This window comes from Protomyctophum parallelum, assembly GCF_964188405.1.
Source record: "Protomyctophum parallelum genome assembly, chromosome: 11".
NCBI classification, from domain to species: Eukaryota; Metazoa; Chordata; class Actinopteri; order Myctophiformes; family Myctophidae; genus Protomyctophum; species Protomyctophum parallelum.
The window spans coordinates 39312756-39337367 of NC_139707.1; the positions used below are offsets into that span (position 1 = coordinate 39312756).

Genomic DNA, 24612 nt, shown 5'->3' on the forward strand with positions numbered 1-24612 from the left:
TTGACCTGGGAAAGATTCTGCGAATGTTTTCTAAAGCCTGACTGTTTTCTTGAAAAAGCGATGTTTTTTCTATGTCAGTCGTTCTCAAACACTTTTCACGATTCTTAAAAAAATAGCAGACCTACAAGCTCGTAGCGCGCTGAGCTTGTAGATCTGCTATTTTTCAATAGCTAAAGCACAACATAATGCCAACACCAAAAGGGGTTCCCACCTAAAAATGGGTTAAAGAGCTGGAGAGACAGGGAGGATGTTGAACAAACACTATCACAATATAGTGATTTAACCTTTTAACGCAACACGTTTAACCAAAAAAATATCACTTACGCTACCTTTAAGTAGTCAATGCAATGCCATGTATAATCTCTACTGTGTTTAATCCAGGTGTGCGAGTGCGTTTGTTTAATTTACCTGCTGCTGATGCTGCTGCATGAGAGAAAACTGGTTCTCGAGCTGCTCCAGCATTTGCACCTGGAGAGGCTTGAGGCTAGCCCGGTTGGTCCGCAAGTGATCCAGGAGCTACATGGAACAACCAGACCATTTAAATTCACAACAACTCATAATAGCCACGCTGTGTATAAATTAACTACGATAGCTGTGAAAAAGGCCAGCTCAAATATACTCAAGTACTGAGCTGAGGTCATGCTGACCTCCTCAATTAGGAACTGTTGGCTGGCAGAGGGCAAATTGACCTTAGCCTATCACTGCTGTGTTCTCAATTAGTGAGCACCTGTATCCACCCTGCAATCAGCACAGCACACTCTAGAGTTTGTCAAGCCTGGATTTCTGCTCATTCTGTACAGACCACAGCAGCGTGTGCGTCTCCTTGTTGTGACAACTTGTAGTTGTGAGTACTGATTTCTTTATGTGCTGTTGTAAAAGTGTTTGGAAATGTGTGCATGTTTTAGGCAGGTGATGTTTGTATGTTTAGCCAGTTGTATTTTGTTGATGGAAATTATTGTAATTTTATGTTTTTTGTGTGTTTGCAGAACCACACACACGCATGCTTTCTGTACAACTCAACGATCTTCAGTAAAACCCTCAACCCTGCTTTGTTGTTCTTGACCGAACCACCTGGAGCGGCGTAAAGCTTTCTAACCACACTACAAAATAATAGCGCTATGGGGCAAAGCATTCTCTCATGTGTCTCCCTACCTGAAGTTTCTGTGGCGTCAGGTACCAACTAGGTATCTGCTGCTGCTGCCCTGGGTTCGTCGTGGCCCAGGACTCTGTAGTCCCCTGTGTAAAAAGACATTTGCATCATTTATTTTTAGTCATAATTATGTTGACGAGAGTTAATTTACAAGTTGCTCTGGATAAGAGTGACAGTTGCAATTATAAGTCGTTAGCTATAAGAAAGTTCACTCACATTCCGTTTTGGTGTTAGCATTACGTTATGGCTTTAGCCATTGAAAAATAGCAGATCTACAAGCTCATAGCGCGCCGAGCTTGTAGGTCTGCTATTTTTGAAAAACTCGAAGAACGACTGACATAGAAACAGCTTTTTCAGAAAACTTGTCAGGATGTAGAAGACATTTTTAGAATCTGATCTCAGGTCAGATTGCGAGGCGTACCTTAGTGGGACTGCCGGTGCGTTTCCTCTTGGCTGGACTGGCCTGAGTATCCGAGCTGGAGGACTGGCCCGCCTCTCCTTTGCACGCCTGGACAACCAATAACGTGACACCGTTTAATCATTTAAAAAGGAGCAGAAAACCTTATTCAACCCGTGCTCTAGTTCTTCATTGTTTTAGCATATCAAAAGTCGGATGGGAAGAGGGGGGGTGGGGGGGAATACAAAACATTCAGAAACAAATCACACATTTTCTGCAAATTAAAATTGAATAGTATGACTACATTTACATGCAAGCCAATAATCATAATGCAGCCATGACAATATTCCACCAGCCACAGAAACACCTTAATCCCTCTGTGCATCTTGGATTAACGCATTTTGGGCGGGAACCCCTTTTGGTGTTTTAAATATTGTTATAATTTAGCTATTGAAAAATAGCAGATCTACAAGCTCATGGCGGGCTATGAGCTTGTAGGTCTGCTATTTTTTTTTTATTGTGAAAATATCGTGAAAAACTGGAGGATTTAGAAGATCTTTTTTTTATTTTGAGGTCCGGCCTAAATGGGTTATTTAAGGTAATAATCGTTCATACTGTGATTAAGATGCATGGCAATGCAAAATCTGTGACATATTTTACAGTTTATTTGGGAAGATCTCCAGGCCTGGAATGGAGATTTTAATGTTAAGTGTCAATATCACAGTGTCAGCAGACATGACTGAAGTTGATGGGAATGTATTGATTACTGGCTACTTGTTGCCAACAGGGCAACAGGCAACTGGCAGATTGAATAAAAACTCTCTGCCACCCACTGTTCTGCTTAGCAATTATTATCATAGCCACAGGAAGTGCCATAAGTGTATCAATAACTTATTAAATTAATAATGTACATGTGCATGTCAATTATATAGACCGACACATCACTGTGTGTGGGAGTCATCTTTAAGACTGTTGTGGTTTCACTTGTTCAAAGTCTTGGTTCTTTGGGATGGAAACATGGTGTCACCATGTTTTGACATTAAAATCAAATCGACAAAAAAAACAAGGCTAGCTTAAAAGCTAGTTTGAAATGCTAGAGGGCCGGAATGCCGGATACAGGATGTGGCGACAATCTGCCGAGTTGAGGGATGAAGTTAATCAGTATATTATATTATCCAGGAGGAGCAAAATATTCTGTTCTTTTTTTAACAATATATTTATTGCATTTTAAAATATTCTGCTCTTAGCCTGCGAGAAGTTTGGAATGAGCCGTGCTGCTGTAAATTCCTAATCAACATAACTGAAGACACCTGTGGGCATAATGCAAGATTGTAGAACGGCCCCTGGTGACATAATAGGAAACCGTTCACGCGTCATTTCGAAAGAGCAACGGCCAATGTGTAAATCCGAAACTCTACTGGACTACCAGTCGTGTAACTTCATCAGTCAGTGACTTGGTCAGTCAGTCAGAGACTTTTGCATTTCTATGGCTGGCCCTGCCGTTGCAGTCCAACAACAACAAAAGAAAAAAAGACATACAGAATATAGTGAATGAATAAATATGCATCAAGCATGCATGTCCAGCTTAACTGAGTGAGTTACAATGTACAATGACAAGGCATCCTTGTATGACTAAAACAGCATAACTTAAAATGAAATCCCAGGCGCACGGGATCGGGCCGTTCCTGGCAGCAAACACGAGTGCAGTGTGTGGAACATGATGAGTGGTAATAGCATTGCCTAATTATTTTTACACTTAGGAAGTGACAAGGAAGAGGCACCATGAAGGTTATCTACCACTCTAGGAATTAGGCTATTCATGCTTACAGGCCCCGTTCCAGTTCTTTCAAACTGTGTCCTGATTTCCCCCCTTTTTACAGTGGTTGAGTTGACAGTATAGAACAGAGGACTTAAATATCACTGAAATGGGGCATCTGTGGTGGTGCAGGAGTAAAGTTCCTGCTCATCACTGTGGAGACGGGCTGTTCGAATCATCCACGGTGCATCCAGCTTGGCCGGGTGTGACAACAAACAAACAAATGGCTGCATTTGCGGGTGGGAAGTGTGTTCCGTCCCCCGGCATTAGCACCAAATACAACTTTAGCTTTAAGGAGCAGAACTGAGAACTTTTACCGTCCAGTGAAACTCTTTGCCGTCGGGTGAAAAGAGGTGGCCGGCAACGTTATGTTTTATCAGAGGAGAACGTGGTTGTCTACAACCTCCCCAGCACCGACCAGTAGAGGTCAGCAGTGACAGGGACAACATGGGGGTGGATTTTTAACCCATTTTGGGGCGGGAACCCTTTTTGGTGTTAGCATTATGTTATGCTTTAGCTATTGAAAAATAGCAGATCTACAGGTGGCGCGCTACGAGCTTGTAGGTCTGCTATTTTTGAAAAATCTGTCTTGATGTAGAAGACATTTTTTGAATCTGATCTCAGGTCAAAATGGGTTACAATAGCAACAACAAAAAAGAAAAAGAAAATCAATAAAAACATTTGAAAGTGCTGGAACGGAGCCTCTGCCATAAGCTAGCTACTGCGACTTTTTTTAGTATGCTAGATGGGTTTTCCCCTGAAAGGACTGGGATCTTCCACTCTGTTGCTGGGGGTCTCACCTGCTGTGCAGTGTTCAAGGCGCCCTGCCTGGATGTGAGCTCAGCGGGGATGGGTAGGCTCCACGCCTCCTCAATACTAGGAAGCATTTTGCTCTTATTTTGCAGACTACCTGGCTGTAGGTTACACAACTGAGCCTATAGGAGAAACCGCGTGAGACAAATGGACTTCAGTGGCTGCTCTTATTGGCTTCAAATCAGAAAAGTCACTTCTATAGAGCTACCTACAGAGATATCTGCACTGTCAATTCTCAGTGTCAATTTCACTCAGACATGGTGCAAATGTAACCAAATGCACCAGGGTCCATATAATAACACCCCCCCTCTGAGTAAATTTTACACTGAGGATTTTTACTGTGTAGAGTTAATATCAAAACATTGTGTAACCCCATTTGGGAGATGAGTACAATCAAATTAAAGAAAAGTAAATTTGTCAAAAACAATGTTCAATGCCATGGAGTTATGCCTTTACAATTACAGGTGATAAAAAAAAATGTATTCAAACACACCAATATGAATTACTATTCATATCTCAGTGATGACCATATAATCAAAAATAGATCATTAAAATAATAAATAAAAAAACAAAGCCAATAGCCCATTGGCAATGCTTGCATTATGCACAACAACTTTAAATGCAGGCTATATGCACAGGCACCGACATACTGCACAACAACATCTAACAGACACAACAAGTGGTATAGCCGCGACTCGCCGCCACGCGCACAACGGCGCCCCCTACCTGCAGCAGTTTGATGCGCTGCGTGAGCGCGGCGGTGTTGAGGCAGGCCTTGCTGCGCGTGGCGTTGATGTAGCACTTGATGGCGTCGTGCGGCTGCCCGCACGACTCGTAGAGCGTGCCCAGGTCCATCCAGGCGGCGGCGTGGCTGTGGTCCAGCTGCACGGCACAGATGTAGGCCTGCAGCGCGTCCATGGGCTGGTTCTGCTGCTGGTACAGAACCCTGCAACACGGGCCCACGCAATCACAACACAGTCACCACCAACCGGTCTGTTTCTGCTGGATTTAAGTCCTTATCCACCAGTGTTGATTTTGGCAGCAAATTTTGATTTTAGTCGTTTAGTTTCTTGAAAGGTTTTCAGTTAGTTTTAGTCACCTGGAATGTCTTGGTGTTAGTCTAGTTTTAGTCGACTAAATGTCATAAGATTTTAGTCGACTGAATCTACAGTTGATTTAGTCGACTAAAATGTATTTTGGCGGGTTTTGATGCCGTCGTAATGGCTGAATTTACACTTGCTGACTTGTGACTTATACTGGATCTCTAGTCCTAACATTTTAGTCTAGTTTTTATTTGTTGACGAAATTGTCAGTATATTTAGTCTTGGTTTTAGTCATCATAGCTTAGTTTTCATTTAGTTTCCATTTAATTTTCGTCAGTGGAAAAAGGTAGTCGACGAACCTTTTTCGTCTTAAGTTTTAGTCGACGAAAACAACACTGATCAACACAGTCACCACCGGTCTGTCCTGCTGGATTTAAGTCCTTATCGTCGCAGTCCCATCTCTCGGTCACGGAGGACCGCCTCCCCCCCCCCCGCCGTAGTCTATACATCCACACTTCCTCCGCTATACCTTCCCATCCACACTCTCCCTGTGGTCCCCTGTCGCAGTGCAGTCGCGTGTGCCTCGTCGTCTTAACTGGCACAGAGGCTATACAGTCCCTCTCCCTTTCCTCTACAGGGGCAATATACATTGCAGTTAATTGTTGGCGACAGATTGTGGTTCCAATTCAGGTCACTTACCCTATGGAGCACCAGGTGTCAGCGCTGGCCTCCGACTTATCAATGGACTGGCGGTAGGAGATGAAGGCATCTTGAACCTTCCCGATACTGGAATAACACCTGTAGGGGGGGAGAGATGAGAGGGAGAAAGAGCACAGGACATGAGAGAGAGACGACAACAGCAACTCAAGACACTTCAAGCGCCGTCACGTGCCTGATGAAGGACATCAATACAACACTGGACGTCGTCCTCCTCCGACTCCTCTGCAATGGAGAGGGTGGAGAAGACAGACGATCTGTGGGTGTGAGCTTTTTTATTATGTAATGATGTTTTGATATAGTCCTATACTGTTTTTTTATTAATGGACTGCAAGTCTGAAGAGCCCTGACAAATTAATTTCCCCCCTTTTTACAGTAAAGGTGTGACAATGAAGTCTTTCTGACTCTGAAGCCAGTGTTTCATCCAAAAACTAAAGGGAGAAATGCTATGCCGCGTTAGCTTCACTTTAGCATCACCGGTCTACCCCTCACACACCACAGATCAGTGAGAGCGTTCACCACACAGCATGTAACCTAGTTTAGCAAACACCTGCAGGGACAGATTGGACACGGGGGACGCAACCAGAGGGACCAACATCGATTCAGTCTTTCACGCTGTTGTGTGGCCTATGTAACAGACATCCCAACATAATTTTGCCACGAATACGCTTAAAGGGATATTCCACTTTTAAACATTTTGGGGGCATATTAACCGTCATCGTTTTTAACCCATCAAAAAGGAGAAAGCAACAGTGCAATACAAGTACTACAAGTTGGCTATTAGAAAGAGCAGATCTACAAGCTCACAGTGCCTCACTTTCTGCTGCACTGCAAGCCTGTAGATATGCTATTTTAGAAAGAAAACGTGTGGAATGATTTTAACCCATTCTGACCTGAGATCAGATTCATACGAGGTTTCCGCCGGACACACACTGGTCTGATGAACCCATTCTGACCTGAGATCAGATTCTAAAAATGTCAGTCGCTCTTCGATTTTTTTCAAAAATAGCAGACCTACAAGCTCGTATCACGCCACTCGGTGGCGCGATATGAGCTTGTAGATCTGCTATTTTTCAATAGCTAAAGCATGACATGATGCCAACACCAAAATGGGTGCCCGGTCAGAATGGGTTAATAGATACCACTAAAAAGGGATAGGTCAGATTATTTTTAAACTTAAGCTGTTTGAAATACTTGCCATTCATATAGTGGTTGCAACAGTATTAATTGATTGCCCGAGTCCCGTGGTGGGAGTTCTGCTCTGGTTTTGCTCAAGTAGTTCCGGTAATTTTGTGGGGGGGCACTGGGGCCACGCAGTAAAAGTAAATTAATTCACAAAACTAACGTCATTTGTATTGTTGACCCATTTCTAAATTATTAGCGCAACTTTCGTTCAAAGTTGAACAAAAGTTCAACTTTGAAAACTATTGGACCGGTTGCAGGTAACAACCGGAATCCAGGAGACAAGCAGACTCATTGTGAGGAAGGGACTGATTCTCTAGACGTTGTACAGTGTCAGTGAGAATAGGAGTCACCAGTGTTGATGGAAATGCAAGAACCTTCCAGGGAATAAGAGAAGCTTGAGATGATGGGAAGGCATCCACAGTGAGTTGTAAGCCAGACAACCCTGTGTGTAATATGCCTGTAGGCCCTTTGATCCCCTTTCAAATATTTATATTGAGCAGGTTGCCAAATTCACCTGTCCTTGGTTCTGTTGATTTTTTTTCATTCATTATCTTTCTTTTTTAGGAGAGCTAGCCCCTCCTATATACAGGTCTAATGTTTGACAATGGATAAAGTGACTATCACAAACATTAAATGCCATTAACAATGAACAGAGTTTAATGTTTGTTTTGTCTGTCACTAAACAACTCTGCATAATTATGATATTATGTTATGATATCGCAATGATGTAAGATGGTAAGGGTTGGTAAAGCGCCCCTCACATTTTTTTTCTCTCCATCTCAATCATTTTCTCAAAAATATCTTACATAAGCCAAACATGTAAATTAGCCTGTAGATAGTGAACACTTATTTAACTCTCAAAAGGCACTTAAAAGATAATTCCATACTAGAAGGTTTATTTTTATTTTTATATAATTTATATTTTTTGTCCCACGATTTTGTAACCCATTTTTCACCCCTGTGTCAATCATCCTGTGATGTGATCCTGGGCTCTACACACCCTCCGCCAACCTAGGGAGCAGCAACGGACTTAACTCATGCTTCCTTCATGCTTGAGTGTCCAAGTTGCTCCTTTACACCTGACAGGGGGGAGTTTCCCTGGTTGGACGTAGCGCGTGGAAGGAGCACGTTATTCCAAACAGTTCCTTTCCCCTCCATCAGGAGTCCCGGCTGGCCAGGGGGAGGCAGTTTAGAGACCAGGATACAAGGATTAGAAGGTTTTCTTACCTTTATTTGTAGTTGTTGCGTCCCCACCAAAGAGGTCCAGGTGTTATTTTGTGCAAAAGTGCATTATTGGCCATTTCCCCTACCATAAGCCCTCAATGGGGGTTGGGTTTTTGTGCCAATTCACTTATTTCCATCTAAATAAGTAGTAAAGTGTGCCGCTTGGGATACTATTTACATTATGAAGAGAGGATATATACAGAAAAAAACGATTTGTGAGCGATGGAAATAAGCGAATTAGCACAACACCCCATAGACCGATTCAATTCGTTGCAATTCAATACAATTCATTGAGGGCTTATGGTAGGGGAAATAGCCAATAATGCGCTTTTGCACAAAATAACACCTGGACCTCTTTGGTGGGGACGCAACAACTACAAATAAAGGTAAGAAAGCCTTTTAGTATGGAATTCTCCTTTAACAAGCACAAAATCTCCATTCAGAGACAGAATGTGTGACATGGTGTCACTGTCACAACCGACCGCGCTCATCTTTACCTGCCAAGGAAGTACCAAGACTGGCCCGAGTTGGGGTCTGCTTCTAGAGACTTCTGCAGACACTGGATGGCATAGCTGTCCTTGGTGCCTTTATCTCCAAGCTGCTCCACCGTGTGATGCATCCAGCCTGGAAGAGCAGAGCAGAACAGGGCTGAGCCATACAGAACCATAATTCCAATCATACAATCGTAAAACAAAACTAAACTAAATAAAATACCACTATATATAGTGGTGGGTTCAGCAATGTCCAACAGCTGCTACTGGACGTATATTTACAGAGGGTACTAGATCATAATGAAGGATCCATTAGGCTAAAAGAAGCTGAAAGCTAGAGTAAAGACACAGGGAGAGCCAGCCAAAGGGGGGAGGTGAGCCGGTCTGCTGTCTGATGTGTAAATGCTTCCCCAAGTCTCATAAACAGAACAAATGGCTCATCTTTCTGCAGCTCTCTGATGACCGCAGTTGAGAGCGAGGCAGGCTGTCTCTCTCTCACACACACACACACACACACACACACACACACACACACACACACACACACGTCCCAAGACTCCCAACCAAGCCAAAACTGTCACAAACAACTCATCCCTGGTCACCGCCACACCTCTGGCCACATGCCAACTCAACACACACACACACACACACTCACGACAGGATAGGATAGTAACAAGCTGCTAAGGAGGAAGTTTGTGTCGGTCATATTCCTGAGGGAAGACACACACACACACACACACACACAACTCCCATTCATTTTCCTTAACACCTGTGGCGTGTCTCATGGGTCGCCATGACGACTCCCGCAGGAGAGAATGAGATTTAACGACGGGGAGGAACATTGTGCACACTGCATGCAAAGGGTTAATAACCTCCGTCTGTGTTTGAACAGAGCGATGTTGCAGAAGTGTGTGTGTGTGTGTGTGTGTGTGTGTGTTATACTTGGGCGGGGTAGATTTAAAGCGGTTCATCTGAAAGCTCACAGGTTTATTTATAGATTGATTACTTGATTTGTACAGATAAAACATTTCCTTCCAGCCTTGAAAGTGGGAGGTTTGTGTGCTTTAGGGGTGGGACGATTCACTTCACCTCCAGATTCGATACGATCCCAATACCTAGGGTGCCGATTCGATCGATATTCTTAATTATACAGCAATTCGATATTGTGATTTAGCCTCCAATGTTACTTTTCTTTTTTATACTAGACAACATTTTAAAACTATTATATTTAGTTCCAGACCCACAGGAAGGCACCATGGGTGCTGGCCTGGTTCCGGCGAGCCGCCCCGCGTCCGAAACGGTAGAGAAATAACAGAGTTACAGTGTGTTGGCGGTCCCTCTACTGTACTGTACTGGCACACCCGAAATCATCATATATACAGTTAATATGTGCATGTGTGTTTGTGTGTGTGTGTTAGGTTGAACACAGGTGGTGAAAAACAACAATGCTGTTTTCCTACTCATACCCACCCAGCCAGCCAGCCAGCCACCCACCCACCCACCCACACACAGCTCCGTAAGGGAGTGGTTGCACCACTCAAAAATAAAGAAAATCGGGGAATAAAAATAAAAATAAAACTTCAAAATTCAATTTCAAAATCGTGGCATTCTAAATTGCGATATTTCAGTGAATCGAGTGAATTAATTTTGGTCACCTGCAAAAAACATGCCAGTATTGTCCTCTCACAAAGAAACCATCCGACAGCCTGTCAACTGAGCTAATAAAGTTGGCCGATTGTTTTTATTATAATATGTTATTATTGATTCATTGCATAGAAAATGGAGGCACAAAATGTAATCTCAGAACTGGTCAATACAGCCACATCCACAAGAGGACACTTGCCATCTGAATGTCGAGAACACGCTTACAAAAGGTAATGTGAGTATCCTCTGCTCCCCGCCCACCTTTCTCTGAAAATATACCTTTTGATGCTGCCAAGTTTTCTACCATTATGCATTACTGATGAATTGATAAAGGACCACAGTGGAAATGTATTATGCAATGTCTATTTAGTATAACTTTTGACTGTACTGTTAACAAACTTCTTAAAACAAGCTTGTAGATCTGCATTTTACCAGCCTCCAGAGTAGACCAACATTGAAACGAACGGCTATTATTTGCGCAGGCCGTTTATCTTTTGCCAGAAACGTTAACATTTCGGGAGCGATGCGATACAAAAATCACAAATGACACCTTGGATGGATGCCGATCACCATGGACAGCGCTCGCATTTCCAGAGTTACAAGGCTTTGAAAATCCTACTTTGAATGGAGGTCTATGGGGCTGTGTGCAAAGATCCTGGTGCTGGGGGTTGACGAAGGCGTTGCCTAGCAACCGGACCAACGTTAAAAGCTGATTTTCGGCTCAACTGGGTGGGGCTCAAATGGGCGGGGTACGAATATGTACGGAGCTGGCAGATAACGTCCCATAGGCGGGGGGTACGAATATGTACGTAGAGTCAACTCTTGTACCACAGTAATTCATTATCATAGCCTATCAGCCTATTCTGTATAACTGATTGGCTGCAGCATGCACATGTTCCATGCTGTATTTAAGCCAGCATAAACCCCAATGCGGGGCCAACAGTACAGTAGCCACTAGCCTGTGACTACAATTATATTTCTACCTCCAATGACAGGCAAGCAAAATATTCTAGATATTCTAGATACCCTTACTTACTTTTTTTTTTAAATATCCCACGATTTTGTAACCCATTTTTCACCCCTGTGTCAATTATCTAATGTGATCCTGGGCTCTACACACCCTCCGCCAACCTGGGGAGAGCAACGGACTTGAACTCATGCTTCCTTCATGCCTGAGTGTCCAAGTTGCTCCTTTACACCTGACAGGGGGAGTTTCCCTGGTTGGACATAGCGCGTGGAAGGAACACGTTATTCCAACCATCATGTTATGTTATGTTTATAGCAGACTCCTCACTCAAATGTGCACTTGTAGTTTGGGCAACTCCAAAGCAAACTCCACATGCTCCAACATTGAATTTACCTGCCATAGTGTCAACCCCTTACCCGTGTCGGATCGCACCAATATGACCCGATATGGAAAAAAAAGGGCAGATACTTTTCCGATAAAGATATACAGTATCAGGACATCGTATTTATTCTTCTGGTTTATTAGCGTTTAATGCCTGTTGCGTTACACCAGAATCGGTTTCCTATCAACGTTTGTTGCCTTCTGTTCCTACCGAATTGTATTGCCTTCGAGTAACTGCACGTGTTTACAAATGAAGAGGTCGCGCGCGTGTGTCCGCTGACATGTTACAAGCACGTGTGTGTCGCGTGCTAACTGCGTTATGATTACTAATGCACAATCTCTTGAGAACAAGGCAAGCCTCTCTTTCTCTCTCTCTCAACGATCATCGTGTGTGTGTGTGTCAGAGAGAGAAACAGAGAGGCAGAGACAGTGCTTTGCTTGCTTCGTGGACCACCTGCCTCAAAATGCATATATTAATAATAGGCTTTCGAACGGGTAAGGACTAGTTTTAATAATCTAATAATGAACTAGAAAAGCAATCTGTCCACATATTCCGTCCTCCCCATAGAGACATTCAGAGCGCGCTGCTGTTGTTGTTGAATTCACCACACTATATTACAACCAAGAACTGGTGTCAACGCTGTGTTATACGGAAGTTAACACGGTGTGTTACGGAAGTTAACATCTTGCGCTCTTTGCACAGTGAAATCAGATCCACCACACAAACTACGCACGCTTCTGTACAAGCAACAACTGGTGTCACCTACGCTCTTTGCACAGTGAAATCCTTGCAAACAAAAACGCAACTCGCTTACAATACGCGGACCTGGCAACCATGCTTCCCGTATTTATATTGGCTCCCAGACGCCACCATGTCACACGACACTTCCGATCAGACTCCCGGAAGTTACATACTACGGCGATTTGGAATGTAATACACACACACACACACACACACACACACACACACACACACACACACACACACACACACACACACACACACACACACACACACACACACACACACACACACACACACACACACACACACACACACACACACACACACACACACACACACACACACACGTCAAGCTTTCTCTGAAGGTCTTTCGTTGTACATTCACAACAGAGACAAGACAAATTTTCAATAAATCAGCAGAAGCCAACAACTACAGTGATTTCACCAGAATCTGCTTAAGAGTTAAGGTTTGTGCAGACCTTCTAAGGACTGCTGAATAGTAACGCTGAATAGGTTTTAAGTTATTGAAATCATGTATAAAAATTTTAACCCATTACAGTGGGAGTGAGTCATTAAATAGTAACGCTGAATAGGTTTTAAGTTATTGAAATGATGTATAAAATGTTGAACCCATTACAGTGGGAGTGAGTCATTATAATAGGTTTTCCATCATTCTCGCTTGAAGCACAATTAGGCAATTGTGCTCCTATTCAAACTATTAAAAGGCACATTTACCATTAAATTGGCTTGGTTGAATGGTTGTGAAAGTTCCTCTGATTGTGATTCTACTTCGTCAATGGTCAAGTATGTTATTTCAGTTATATGCTGAGCTTAACAGCCTTGAAATTCAGAGCAACTGATTGCACCTCTTGAATTGTTAAAAAGTGACCCCAAGTTACAAGAATCAGTTGAGAAAACAAACTGTATATGTGTTCCATTCCTGGATGTATACCTTACAATTGTGTTTTTCATCAAAAGAAAATGCTATGTGAAATATATTTTTTAGATTAGATGGAAACATATTGGCTGACAAAAAAGTGGCTAAAATAATTGTCAGACTAAAACTACCGGTAGACTAAAATGCCAACAGTTTTTGTTGACCAAAACTAGACAAATAAATGTATGGATTGGATTATTGAACTAAGACTAAAATGCTCGACTTTTAGTCGACTAAAACGTGACAAAATATAAATAGGATGAGTTAGACAACCCCCCCCCCCCCCCCCCACAGTATGTTGCTCCACCTATCCGATCAATATTCAATTATGTGTCTGTGTTATAGTGCCGGGGCTTTGTACCCGTCTGTCTGTGTCCCTTTTATGCCCATATATGGAGATCCCTGACGTCATTATGCCCATAGCCTTTTTTTCCTTCAGCTTTAATACATTCTCTAATGTACTACATCAAATTACATTGCGGGTTTTCAGCGAGCCCCACAAAGTTTCTGCAGGAACTGCTTTTCATCTTTTAATTAATTTCAATTTGCATGCACAGAGCAACAAGTATATCACATCATATCGAATGACTTTAGGGAAGGGAGGAGATTAGCTCAAGAATTACTAAATTCTCCCCTTTACTAAGCTGGCATGCAGCATACAATCACATATGGCAGTGCTGACTACAGAGTAACCAACATTAGCAGCATTAGCTGTGTCAGCAAGCCCTAGTAACCTGCTTCCTAATCCTAGTCTGGGAACACTGCAGGCAACAGAGTGACCAGCAGTCCTTGACGTTTATCCCATTCTGACCTGAGATCAGATTCATACGAGGTTTCCACTGGACACACACTGGTCTGATTAACCCATTCTGACCCGAGATCAGATTCTAAAAATGTCAGTCGCTCTTCGATTTTTCAAAAAAGTAGCAGACCTACAAGCTCGTAGCGCGCCACTCGATGGCGCGCTATGAGCTTGTAGATCTGCTATTTTTCAATAGCTAAAGCATAACATGATGCCAACACCAAAATGGGTTCCCGTTCAGAATGGGTTATACTGTGATGTGTGTAAAAGCGTCCAAAATTACTATACTTCAATATTAACGATAAATTGATAGTCAACTATTTTCTAACTATAAAAAAAGCATAAATTGTGGAAAAACATGTATTCCGTGCATTCCATGCATCCACATAACCGTTGCCTCAATCAGGCTAATGATAACAGATACCATTACCATCAATACCAATAATGCAGTCACACTTTGGTAGCCCTGTAGCCCGGGGTCGACCTATGCTTTGGTAGGCCTGTAGCCCTGTAGCCCGGGGTCGACCTATGCTTTGGTAGGCCTGTAGCCCTGTAGCCTGGGGTCCACCTATGCTTTCTATGGCATAGGCAGCTCCTCCGGGAGAATCTAGACCCAGCTGCGCTACATGAGACTAATTAATTGTGTGTGTGTGTACGGGTGTGCGTCAATTTAACAAAGGTGCAGACGATCAGAAATCAGCAGAGAGTGATGGACATTTGCGCTACTCTATGCCAAATTGAAGTGGACTCGGTCCCAGACTTTTTTTTCTCTCCCTGGAAATAAAAACGCCTGGGTTTCCGAGGCTAGTAGCCCTGTACTCAACATTGCAAATGCAAAATGTACAGAACACAAATCATGCCACGCGTTCAATGAAACAATGTAGTAGAGATGTACCGATACTGGTATCGGCCTGATACCCTCAAGTACTCGTACTCTGAACCGGACGAGATACTCTAGATAAGACTCGAGTACCAAAACATTTGATAGACTCTAGGCTGACCGAATGCAACGGGAGCAAGTCTGATCCAGTGTTTATATAAAACACTGCAGCAAATGGCCAAAAGCAGCCGATCTACAAGCATAAATGACAAGTGTAGATCCATCTGCATCTATGTTTATATAAAAATAATTGTATTTTTTTTTTGCCTCAAGCATAATGAAAGAAAGTCAGCTATACAAGGTACACATTTTAGAATGCGTCTGAATAGAACAAAATGTTGTATTGCCAAAAAGCTAAATAAAGAGAACATTTTGGAATTAGATATTTTCTCAAAATCGTTTCAGGCTATTATTATTACAAGTACAAGGCATGACAATGAACTGAAACTCAACAAAAACTAAAAGGTGCTCGTATTGCTACTCTGTATTGGCGGAACTTGTATTTGGTATCGGGACATCTCTACAATATAGCCCTTTTTTATCTCATGATCAGAATTCAACCTTAACCACTCGTGACAAAATCAAAATCTCTTAGTGCCTCAGAAGCACTCACACATCCACAAATGGTATGTCTTTCATCATATAGCAACAACGATGCAGCAACTATCAAATGATCCCATTGTTTCAACGAAACCAACATTACGTATGAAGACCATCTTGAGCTGAGGGTATGGGTGGAATGGCTGCATTTATTCGTCAACACGGCTTAAATTAAGTGCACTATGTTTCAGGCTGCATGAAACATTGGTGAAATTAGGTTGTAGTTAGTGCAGCTATAAAGTCCAAATATGAAATGTGCCTAAAACCTTTTCCGCAATTCCGCGAAAAACAAAACAATCAATGAGCAGCTGCACAGACTTCATCCCAGAGGCTCTGGAGCATAGGGAGCGACTTGGGCAATAGTGGGATGAGAGGAAGGGAAAGCGAGAAGCCATTTGGGAATTGCTGGAGCTCAGAGCCAACAAGCATGATGCAACACCAGTTCATTCACTGCCTAAGACCAGCACTCAAACAACAACACGTAGTAGAAGCCCCATTACTAAATTGAATCAGGAGAAGAAATGAATTGAGGAGGAGAAGAAATTAATTGAGAAAAACAAGTCTAGGACTGAAGAGTGTGAAAATGATATTTTGTAAACTTGTGGCTCACGTGTTATAATAATAAATTTTATGTATTTTACATTGCATTTAGTATCGCAAAATAGCTTTTATTAGTCTTTAACATCGTTTTGTTTGTCTGAGACGACCAAGGACGACAACCCAAGTCTAATTATTCCTTGTCTTTTATCTTGCTTCTGAGAAGCAAGTCTTGCGTTTTCAATCAAGTGAGTGGTGACATGAATGAACAATTCCAGTAGGATAGCAGTTCAGTGGGTCAGTCGGAGGCAGTCATCGATCAAAGCACGACAAGAATTCAAGTCACTTTTTCAAGCCAACGGGGACATGACGCGTTTTGCGTTTGACAACGCAGGCACAGGAATGTTCTGTGAAGGCGGCCATAACCATAATGGGCTCAGAAGAAGAAGAAGAAGAAAAACTCACCAAGCTGTTGCAGAGTGGTCGCCTTCACCTGCGCAGGAAGATTCTCCGTCTGTAATAGACTTTCATATGCCTCTTTTGCTGCTCGGTATTTCTTCTGCAGACAGAATGAGATTGAGAGAGAGAGAGAGAGAGAGAGAGAGAGAGAGAGAGAGAGAAGAGACGGACAGGAGAGAGACAAGAGTGGTCGTTTAAGCCAGACAGAAGGGTCAGTGTGTTTTATGGTCTCGCTAGATGGACACAAAGAGTCTGGAGATCTTCTCACACCCACTGTAATGACCGGACGGACACACACACACACATAGGGGGGAGGGTCAGAAGTGAACAGGACAGGCCAGACTCAACATGTCTGGCAGCCTTTAAATGTGTGTTGTTTAGGTGCGTGTTCGCTGAGGTGCATGCTTTGTATTTTGGGAAACCTGAGAGCTGCCAACTGAGGTGAGGCCACAGTTTTTTTTTCCTCAGTGACCTTATTGACCTTGGGACTGATCCGGAGTGTGTGTGTGTGTGTGTGTGTGTGTGTGTGTGCGTGCGCGCATGTGTGCAACATCAGTGTTGTGCCGTTATCAGTCCCAACTAAGCAATCACCACAGCCACGTCTGCAGACCCTTAATCTCTCAGCGTGTGCAGCACGACCCCACACACACACACACACACACACACACACACATGTCATCTCAGGGTAAACACTGGCCACATTTGACAGATTGGCACTTATGTGGTTCCTTCCTGGTTCCAGACAAGTATGGGACCGACATGAGGTCTGATCAGGACAACTAGACAAACAGTGCACCATGAGATTTCTAACAGGTAACTGTGTAAAAGTGCAGGAAGTGATTCAAGGGCATGATGAGTGCAATGGTAGACCTTGTGGCCTTGTGGTTAGAGTGTCCGCCCTGAAACTGGGAGGTCGGGGCTCGATCCCCGGCCGGGTCATACCAAAGACTGTAAAAATGGGACCCAGTGCCTCCCTGCTTGGCACTCAGCGTCAAAGGGTTGGTTTGGGGGGTCAAATCTACTAATCAAATGATTCCCGAGCGCGGCACGGCTGCAGCTCACCGCTCCTTGGCTGCGGCTCACTGCTCCAAGAGATGGGTCAAATGCGGAGAACAAATTTCACTGCGGTAACGTGTGTGACAAATCGTATGACTTTGAGATTGATTTGTGTCAATGCATCATGATTAGTTAAGCATTGTGTATCAGTAAATATTCTGATAATATAGTAAAATAATTATGCAGCGTTTACACTTGACTCAACTACCAGCCAAAAAAATCAACCTCCTTACCATCATGTGACTGTTCCTACCGTTACTATCTGTAGGCTGAAAGACCATCTAATTAACTCTACTCTGGTCACAGAGTAGAGCCTCTCCCCCCTCTCTTTGTCTCCCACTCACTCTCTACGCCAGGGGTGGCCAGACTAATTTGACTTGAGAGATACTTTCAAAATGACCAGCTCGACAAGATCTACCCACCAAAACATTATCCCATTGCTGAAGATTGCGACGCCGTTTTCATTTTTGTATATAACTTGTGTGTTGCGCACAAATGTTAGTAGCATTACAAAGTGTTGCATGGGTGTGTTTAAGCTGATTTTGATATCAATCAAGTCACCTTAATTCATGTCATGTGGTATATATATGGGACATGTCATGTGGTATACCTGCACACGACACCCTTTGTGATCTACTGGTAGATTGCGATCTCCCTGCTCCCCCCCCCACACACACACACACACACACACACACACACACACACGTAATGAACAGAGTTACACTACTTTAACTTGCACACACACCATCTCCATGAAACATAGCTTTCTGTCGGAAAGAAACCGGTCACCAGATTTGAACTTCTTGTGAACTTCTTGTTGGTAAAGGGTGGCACTTGGTGTGTTCGATATAGGTACGCTGACCGCCCTGCCAATACAGACTAATAGGCGAGTGCGCTCCCGGTGTGCAACTGTAGATTTCCCAAACGAACCCCGTTTGAAAAAAGTAGCCGGGGAGCTCGGACAAAAATGCTTTTTATTAAACAACGTGGGACGCAGCAATTCTAATCGCTGGCGCTGCTACTAACTAACACCCGTGGGACACTTTGAGTACTTTATATTTGACATCTGAATGTTTATATATACGGAAATCTTGTAAATGCAGCGAGCGCAAAAAACAGGGCAAAGTTTCTGCATGACTGTCATGATAATCATCATGGCAGTCATGTTCCAGGGCTACAAAAGTAGCAGATACACAAGCTTGAAATGTGGTGCGAAGTGACACGTTTTGAGCTCGACATATGAGGTTTCCACCCGACAGAGACGATATATATTGCATTTTTCACCTAGTTACGTCAATATTGGTCTGAAGCATTTTGTCTGTCGGACAGTGTTTCGCCAGGTTTGCAGGCAAACTTTCCGTCACACAAACACGCTCTCTCTCTAGATATAATCGAGGCTCTCTCAACGTTGCTCGTATCGGCATACACATTCCCTTTTGAGAAGGTGAAAACCATGCACTGTGGGAGTACCAAACCCTTTCGATGGTCCGTTTGTAGAAGCCTAGTGGTGAATGGCGTGTGTGTGTGTGAGCGTGCTTGTGATCGTGCGCGCATGTTCACTATGCGGAGCCACCGTAGCAGCAGGTGATGAGATTTTCAGAAATGGGACATCATCATTAAAGCATAAATATGCTAAATGATACATTGCAGTGAAATGAAATGAGAATTTCTCATGTCCTAGATTCCATTCAAATCACAGCTCAGTTTAACCTCTGTCCTCTATTCAAACAACCTGAGGCTGAGTTTCTTTCTTGTATGAGGTAATGGCTCAGGAACTGAGCCATTACCTCATACAAGAGAAAACGTGTCTAGCGACTCCAACAATGACCCCTTAATTGTTGGTGCAAGATTCAGTGCCACTGAATCTTTCAGAATTAAGGCGCTAGAGTGCCAAGCAGATGAGCGAGATTTATTCTGAAAACGCCTGCTGTCCGTTCCCCCCCCAAAAAACCGGCAAGTGAAATGTTCCATTTCTACATAGCATAAGTCTGATCTCTCTTTAGAAGCGTTAATATTGGTCAGCCGCTGGCCTAGTGGTCCAGGCGCATGCCACATAGGCTCTGGCCTGACGTGTTGCGTTGCGTGTTCTAGTCCCGTTCATGACGACCTTTGCTTCATGTCTCTCCCCTTCTCTCTCTCTCTCTCTCCCCCCTTTCCTGTCCGTCTTCACTGTAACTATCAATAAAGGTACAAAAGCCTAAAACAAATCTTTATAAAAAAAATAAAGGAAAAAGAATAAGTGTTAATATTATACATATGAAGTCAGAAATTAGCCTAGAACATCCACGTTATGGTCAAGCAGCACAGATGCAGCGTAGATTCAGAGAAAATAGGATTTAAAGTTGGGCTGTAAACAAGGAAGTGAATGGGTGCGCTGCCATGCACCCAAACTGGCTTGTAAACCATCACCATGAGTCATTTCCTCGTGGCACACCTAAACCTAACCTTAACCTTAGAGTATTTATGAATAGAGACGGCACCCAGAGGAAACCCTGAGGCGAAATGGACATAGTGGCCGAATTTGGTATTGCAGCGTGGACTTAAACACATGAAAGTTGACTATCATTGTGCACGTTCACGACGGCAGCAAGTTCGTGCGCGTTCGTGCACGTTCAACGGCAGCGTGTTCATGTGTTTGGGGCAAATCCATCCCAGAATGCACTCTGTTACTACGCGGAAGGAGGAGTGAAATCGCCTCATGCGCTTTTGAGCAACTTAATGCAAGTAGATGGAAGGAGAACTCGGATGCCATCTCTATTCATATATACTCTAAGACCTTAACCCATGTCTAACCAATGACTAGTCTAAACTAAGTATGCATCCCACGTAAGGCTGCAACAACGAATCGATTAAATCGATAAAAATCGATAATTAAATTCGTTGCCAACGAATTATCTTATCGATTTTTATCGCGGGTGTTTTCCAACATTAAAATGTAACGTAAAGCTGCTTTCTTTTTACCATTCAGTAACGGCACTAGGCTGAACGAACAATATGCAACGGGTCGGTATAAACAACACAATATTGTCTTGAACGTGACCAGAGCGCTCCGCTCCGCATCTACTCCTCTCTCTCCCAACTTCAGTCTCCCCCACACACACACACACACACACACACACACACACACACACACACACACAGAGAGGGAGAGCGTCAGCTAAGTGGCTCTGTGGCTGCGATGATCTGCTTGCAAAATGCCCTAAACAGGTCCCAAAACATGGCATTTGTGAGCACGACCACTGTCCATATTTGTTTGTCTTATGACAAAAAATGCTCCACAATGTCTGAATCTGTGAGCTTGCTACGACGAGCACTAGCAGTGTAGCTTGCTAACGATCGTTAGCTCCTCATTTGTTCCACCTGTGTAATCACAGCAGCGCATTGAAGTGGGCACAGGGCAAAAATCTCCGTGAACGTTTTTGCTTAACAATGATTTATTCAGTGCTGTTTAACTTTAGCAATATGTGATACTAGAGCCTAGACCCTAGAGAACATGCCAATATGGCTGCTATAAGAACGGTTTCCCCTATCAGCTAGCATGCTACTTGTAACTTGTGTGCATACTGCACACTGTGTGTGTGACTGTGTGACTGTGTGCGTGCGTGCGTGTCCACACAGACTGTGTAGGACAGTGGTTCTCATAGTGGGAGTTCCAGATAGTTAGGAAGTAAACCAAGTGGACCCTAAAGGGTCTGTAACAGAGTGCAAAAATGGAACCAAATGGACTCTCACAATTGATTTTACCATAGAAATTAAAAAATAAAAATTGGGGTCCCAGAGATAGAAATGGAAAGAGACAGTCAGCTATACACGGTCAACATTACAGATTACAGTATCATTACAAGTAGGAATGGCAATTAAATCAAATTGGATAAAAAGGGGGTAAAATATTAATTTTGAATGAGTATTAATTTTTATTGTCTTTATTGTTAGTTACAACATGCCTAAAATAATTTTAAGCTAATTTTTTTAAGTAATTGCAAAAAGGTGCCATAATCCGATTAATCGATTCATCGTTTAAATCGGCAGATGAATCGATTATGAAATTAATCGTTAGTTGCAGCCCTAATCCCATGCGGGGTAGCAGAGTTACCGTCCCATCGCCTGAAGGGATGCAATGCTCTAAAGAAACGTACACTCGTACAGCCTTCCGTTTCAGACTCAAACTTCAAAATAAAATGAGCGAAATAGCCATTGCACTTTGGAAATGTTGAAATAAAATACTAGTATATAGGTTCTCCAGTAAACCCTGGTGGCTGTGTTAAGAATTATTTGTTTTTAACATGAAGAACTGAGGGAAGAAGGGAAAAGAAAGCAAATTAATTGACCAAAATGGACCAAGTGGTAAATGTACGTAGAGACCTCATTTGTCTTTCCAGTAACAAATTATTTACTGCTTGGGTCAACACAGGAAGCAGCCTGGGTGCATTGTGTGTGTGTGTGTGTGTGTGTGTGTGTGTGTGTGTGTGTGTGTGTGTGTGTGTGTGTGTGTGTGTGTGTGCGTGCGTGCGATGACAAGGCATGATAAATTATCACTCACTTATCTCCCAACTAGATGAATGAACGCGCAAGACCAATTATTACCGACTGCTTATTATTTCTAAGACAAAAAAGGAACTAGGGCTCACAGTACCACCACTTCTATATTTTACCATTCACACTTTGCTCTACTTTAATGCTTGCGCACAAGAATTCTAACACCAAAAACTCACAATGAATGTGATGCTATTTCTCACAATAAATAAGAATAACTGAAATCTGTAGGATACATTTCATTTCCCACTTGCGTGTCTCACGCGGCACGAAGGAGGCGAACAGGGCGACGTGAGTGAAGCGAACAGTCGACTGATATCTTCGCCCCAGCTGGAAAAATCAGACTGAAGCAACCGTGTCCCGACAGCCAATCGGCGTTTAATTCATCCAAAAACAATGTACAAGCCCTTTGCAACTACATAGGTCAGAACAAATAAACGATATAGTAGCAGGAATTATGTTAAATATATTTAACCGAGCCGTCTTTGGTGTTTTCTAACTTGGCTGTAGGTGTTTTGAGATACAAAATGGAACGAGCGGGTCCATTTGGACTTGGTTACACTCTCAAAGTTAAAGTCGGCCTACCGTGTACATTTTGCATCCGTTATATCAACAATATATCAATCAATAATACAATTCACCACTCAGGCCAGGGGAGGGCCAGGAGCGCTACAGATCTCACATTTTACCAACGCTGACCTGCGCGACCAAAGCAGCGACTGGAAACAACATCAACAACATACATCTTCAGGTTTGAACGCACCTTCAGCAGCACAGAGTCTGTTTCATTAAACAGTCAAATAAACGTATGATTCTGTTCACCTGCGGAACATACTGGACTGGTTGCATTTCTGTAAGTATAGTTTATGGTCTACACTGAAAATATGTTGTTCCAGGGACCTCCCAGAAGCAAAGATTTGAGTTAAAAATCTTCGCTCTGAAAGAATGTATATGCAAACATTTGGGCCACATTTTCATGATTTTTCAAAACTAGCAGACCTACAAACTCGTAGCGCGGCACTCTGTGCCACGCTATGAGCTTGTATATCTGCTATTTTTCAATAGTTAAGTAGACATAATGCTTAAAACACCAAAAGGGGTTTCCGCCCAAAATGGGTTAAAATAGCCATCAGGTTAATCGTATGTCTCTTCCCTGAGTTCATTGCCCCCTCGAAAGACAACAAATTTTCCTTCCGTCTTCGTTCCGAGTTCGTCCCAGTTGCGTTCATAGGGAACATGGAGTGTCCGTTTGATAAAGGACAACCACACGTCTGCTCTGAAGGATGTAGAGTCACCTAGTTTTCATAGCCCCCCCAGCGGAGTTCTCCGTTGCAAGCCTGATGACTTCATTGCATCACACACACACACACACACACACACACACACACACACACACACCAGAGATCTCATAGATAGAATCAAGGACAACTGGACACACTCTTAAACGCACGGTGAGATGCAGAGGTGCTTAGTTTGTGTGACACACCAAAAGTAGAGAAAGGAAAGTATCCAGGGATGTCACACTGCTAATACAGTACAACCAAGGGCGTCCCAGCCTGATGAGTTCATTCACCACATGCACTTAAAGCTAATAAACGTCGACTTGTTTTCGTTTTATATAATTATTTATATAAGTGTATGTTGTGAACTTCAGCAATGTCTCAGTATATTTTACTCGCTGTAGAAATGTAATAATTTCCTAATACCGGCAGAAATACACACCAACGTGAATAAGAAGAGTACTGGCAATCATTTGTTCCCACTTCAAGCTCGGACGTGAACTTAACGACCAGTCCTCGTCACAGATCCCAACAGCAAGACTGGATTGTTAACGTGTATATTATTGGAATGAAGAAAATAAAGAGGAAACAAAACAAGCCAAGAAATCAATCGCCAGAGGAGTAAGAAGAGTGTACAAAAGCTTGCACTCTGTAAACTGGATATAGAATGGGAATACGGTGCTTACCTGAATCTCATACAAGTGAGCAATGTGGAACTGAACTGTGGAGACAACAAGAGAAAGGGATAATTAGGAATGGTGGGTGTAAAACATCACTCTCTCCTGTGGAACTCAGTGGATGCAGATGGACAAAGATGGGAGAGTGTGTGTGTGTGTGTGTGTGTGTGTGTGTGTGTGTGTGTGTGTGTGCTTCGAACCTTTGCCTGGATTACAATTAACAGGACTTTTTTCAGTCACCATTGTACAGCGAAGCATGATGCATAATGCATAAGTGG

General features: G+C 43.0%; 1 protein-coding gene across 1 annotated transcript in view; it reads right to left on the minus strand.

The window, feature by feature from the left end:
* The window catches only part of kdm6a (lysine (K)-specific demethylase 6A), a 71718-nt gene that overhangs the window by 21874 nt on the left and 25232 nt on the right, over nucleotides 1-24612 (minus strand). Inside the window, exons 9-17 of the mRNA XM_083776795.1 lie at nucleotides 24344-24378; nucleotides 16795-16888; nucleotides 8843-8969; nucleotides 5919-6017; nucleotides 4903-5122; nucleotides 4164-4298; nucleotides 1572-1658; nucleotides 1153-1236; nucleotides 409-516 (exon numbers count right to left, since the gene is read on the minus strand). Coding sequence (XP_083632921.1) covers nucleotides 409-516; nucleotides 1153-1236; nucleotides 1572-1658; nucleotides 4164-4298; nucleotides 4903-5122; nucleotides 5919-6017; nucleotides 8843-8969; nucleotides 16795-16888; nucleotides 24344-24378 — 989 coding nt within the window. The remainder of the gene's footprint in view (nucleotides 1-408; nucleotides 517-1152; nucleotides 1237-1571; nucleotides 1659-4163; nucleotides 4299-4902; nucleotides 5123-5918; nucleotides 6018-8842; nucleotides 8970-16794; nucleotides 16889-24343; nucleotides 24379-24612) is intronic.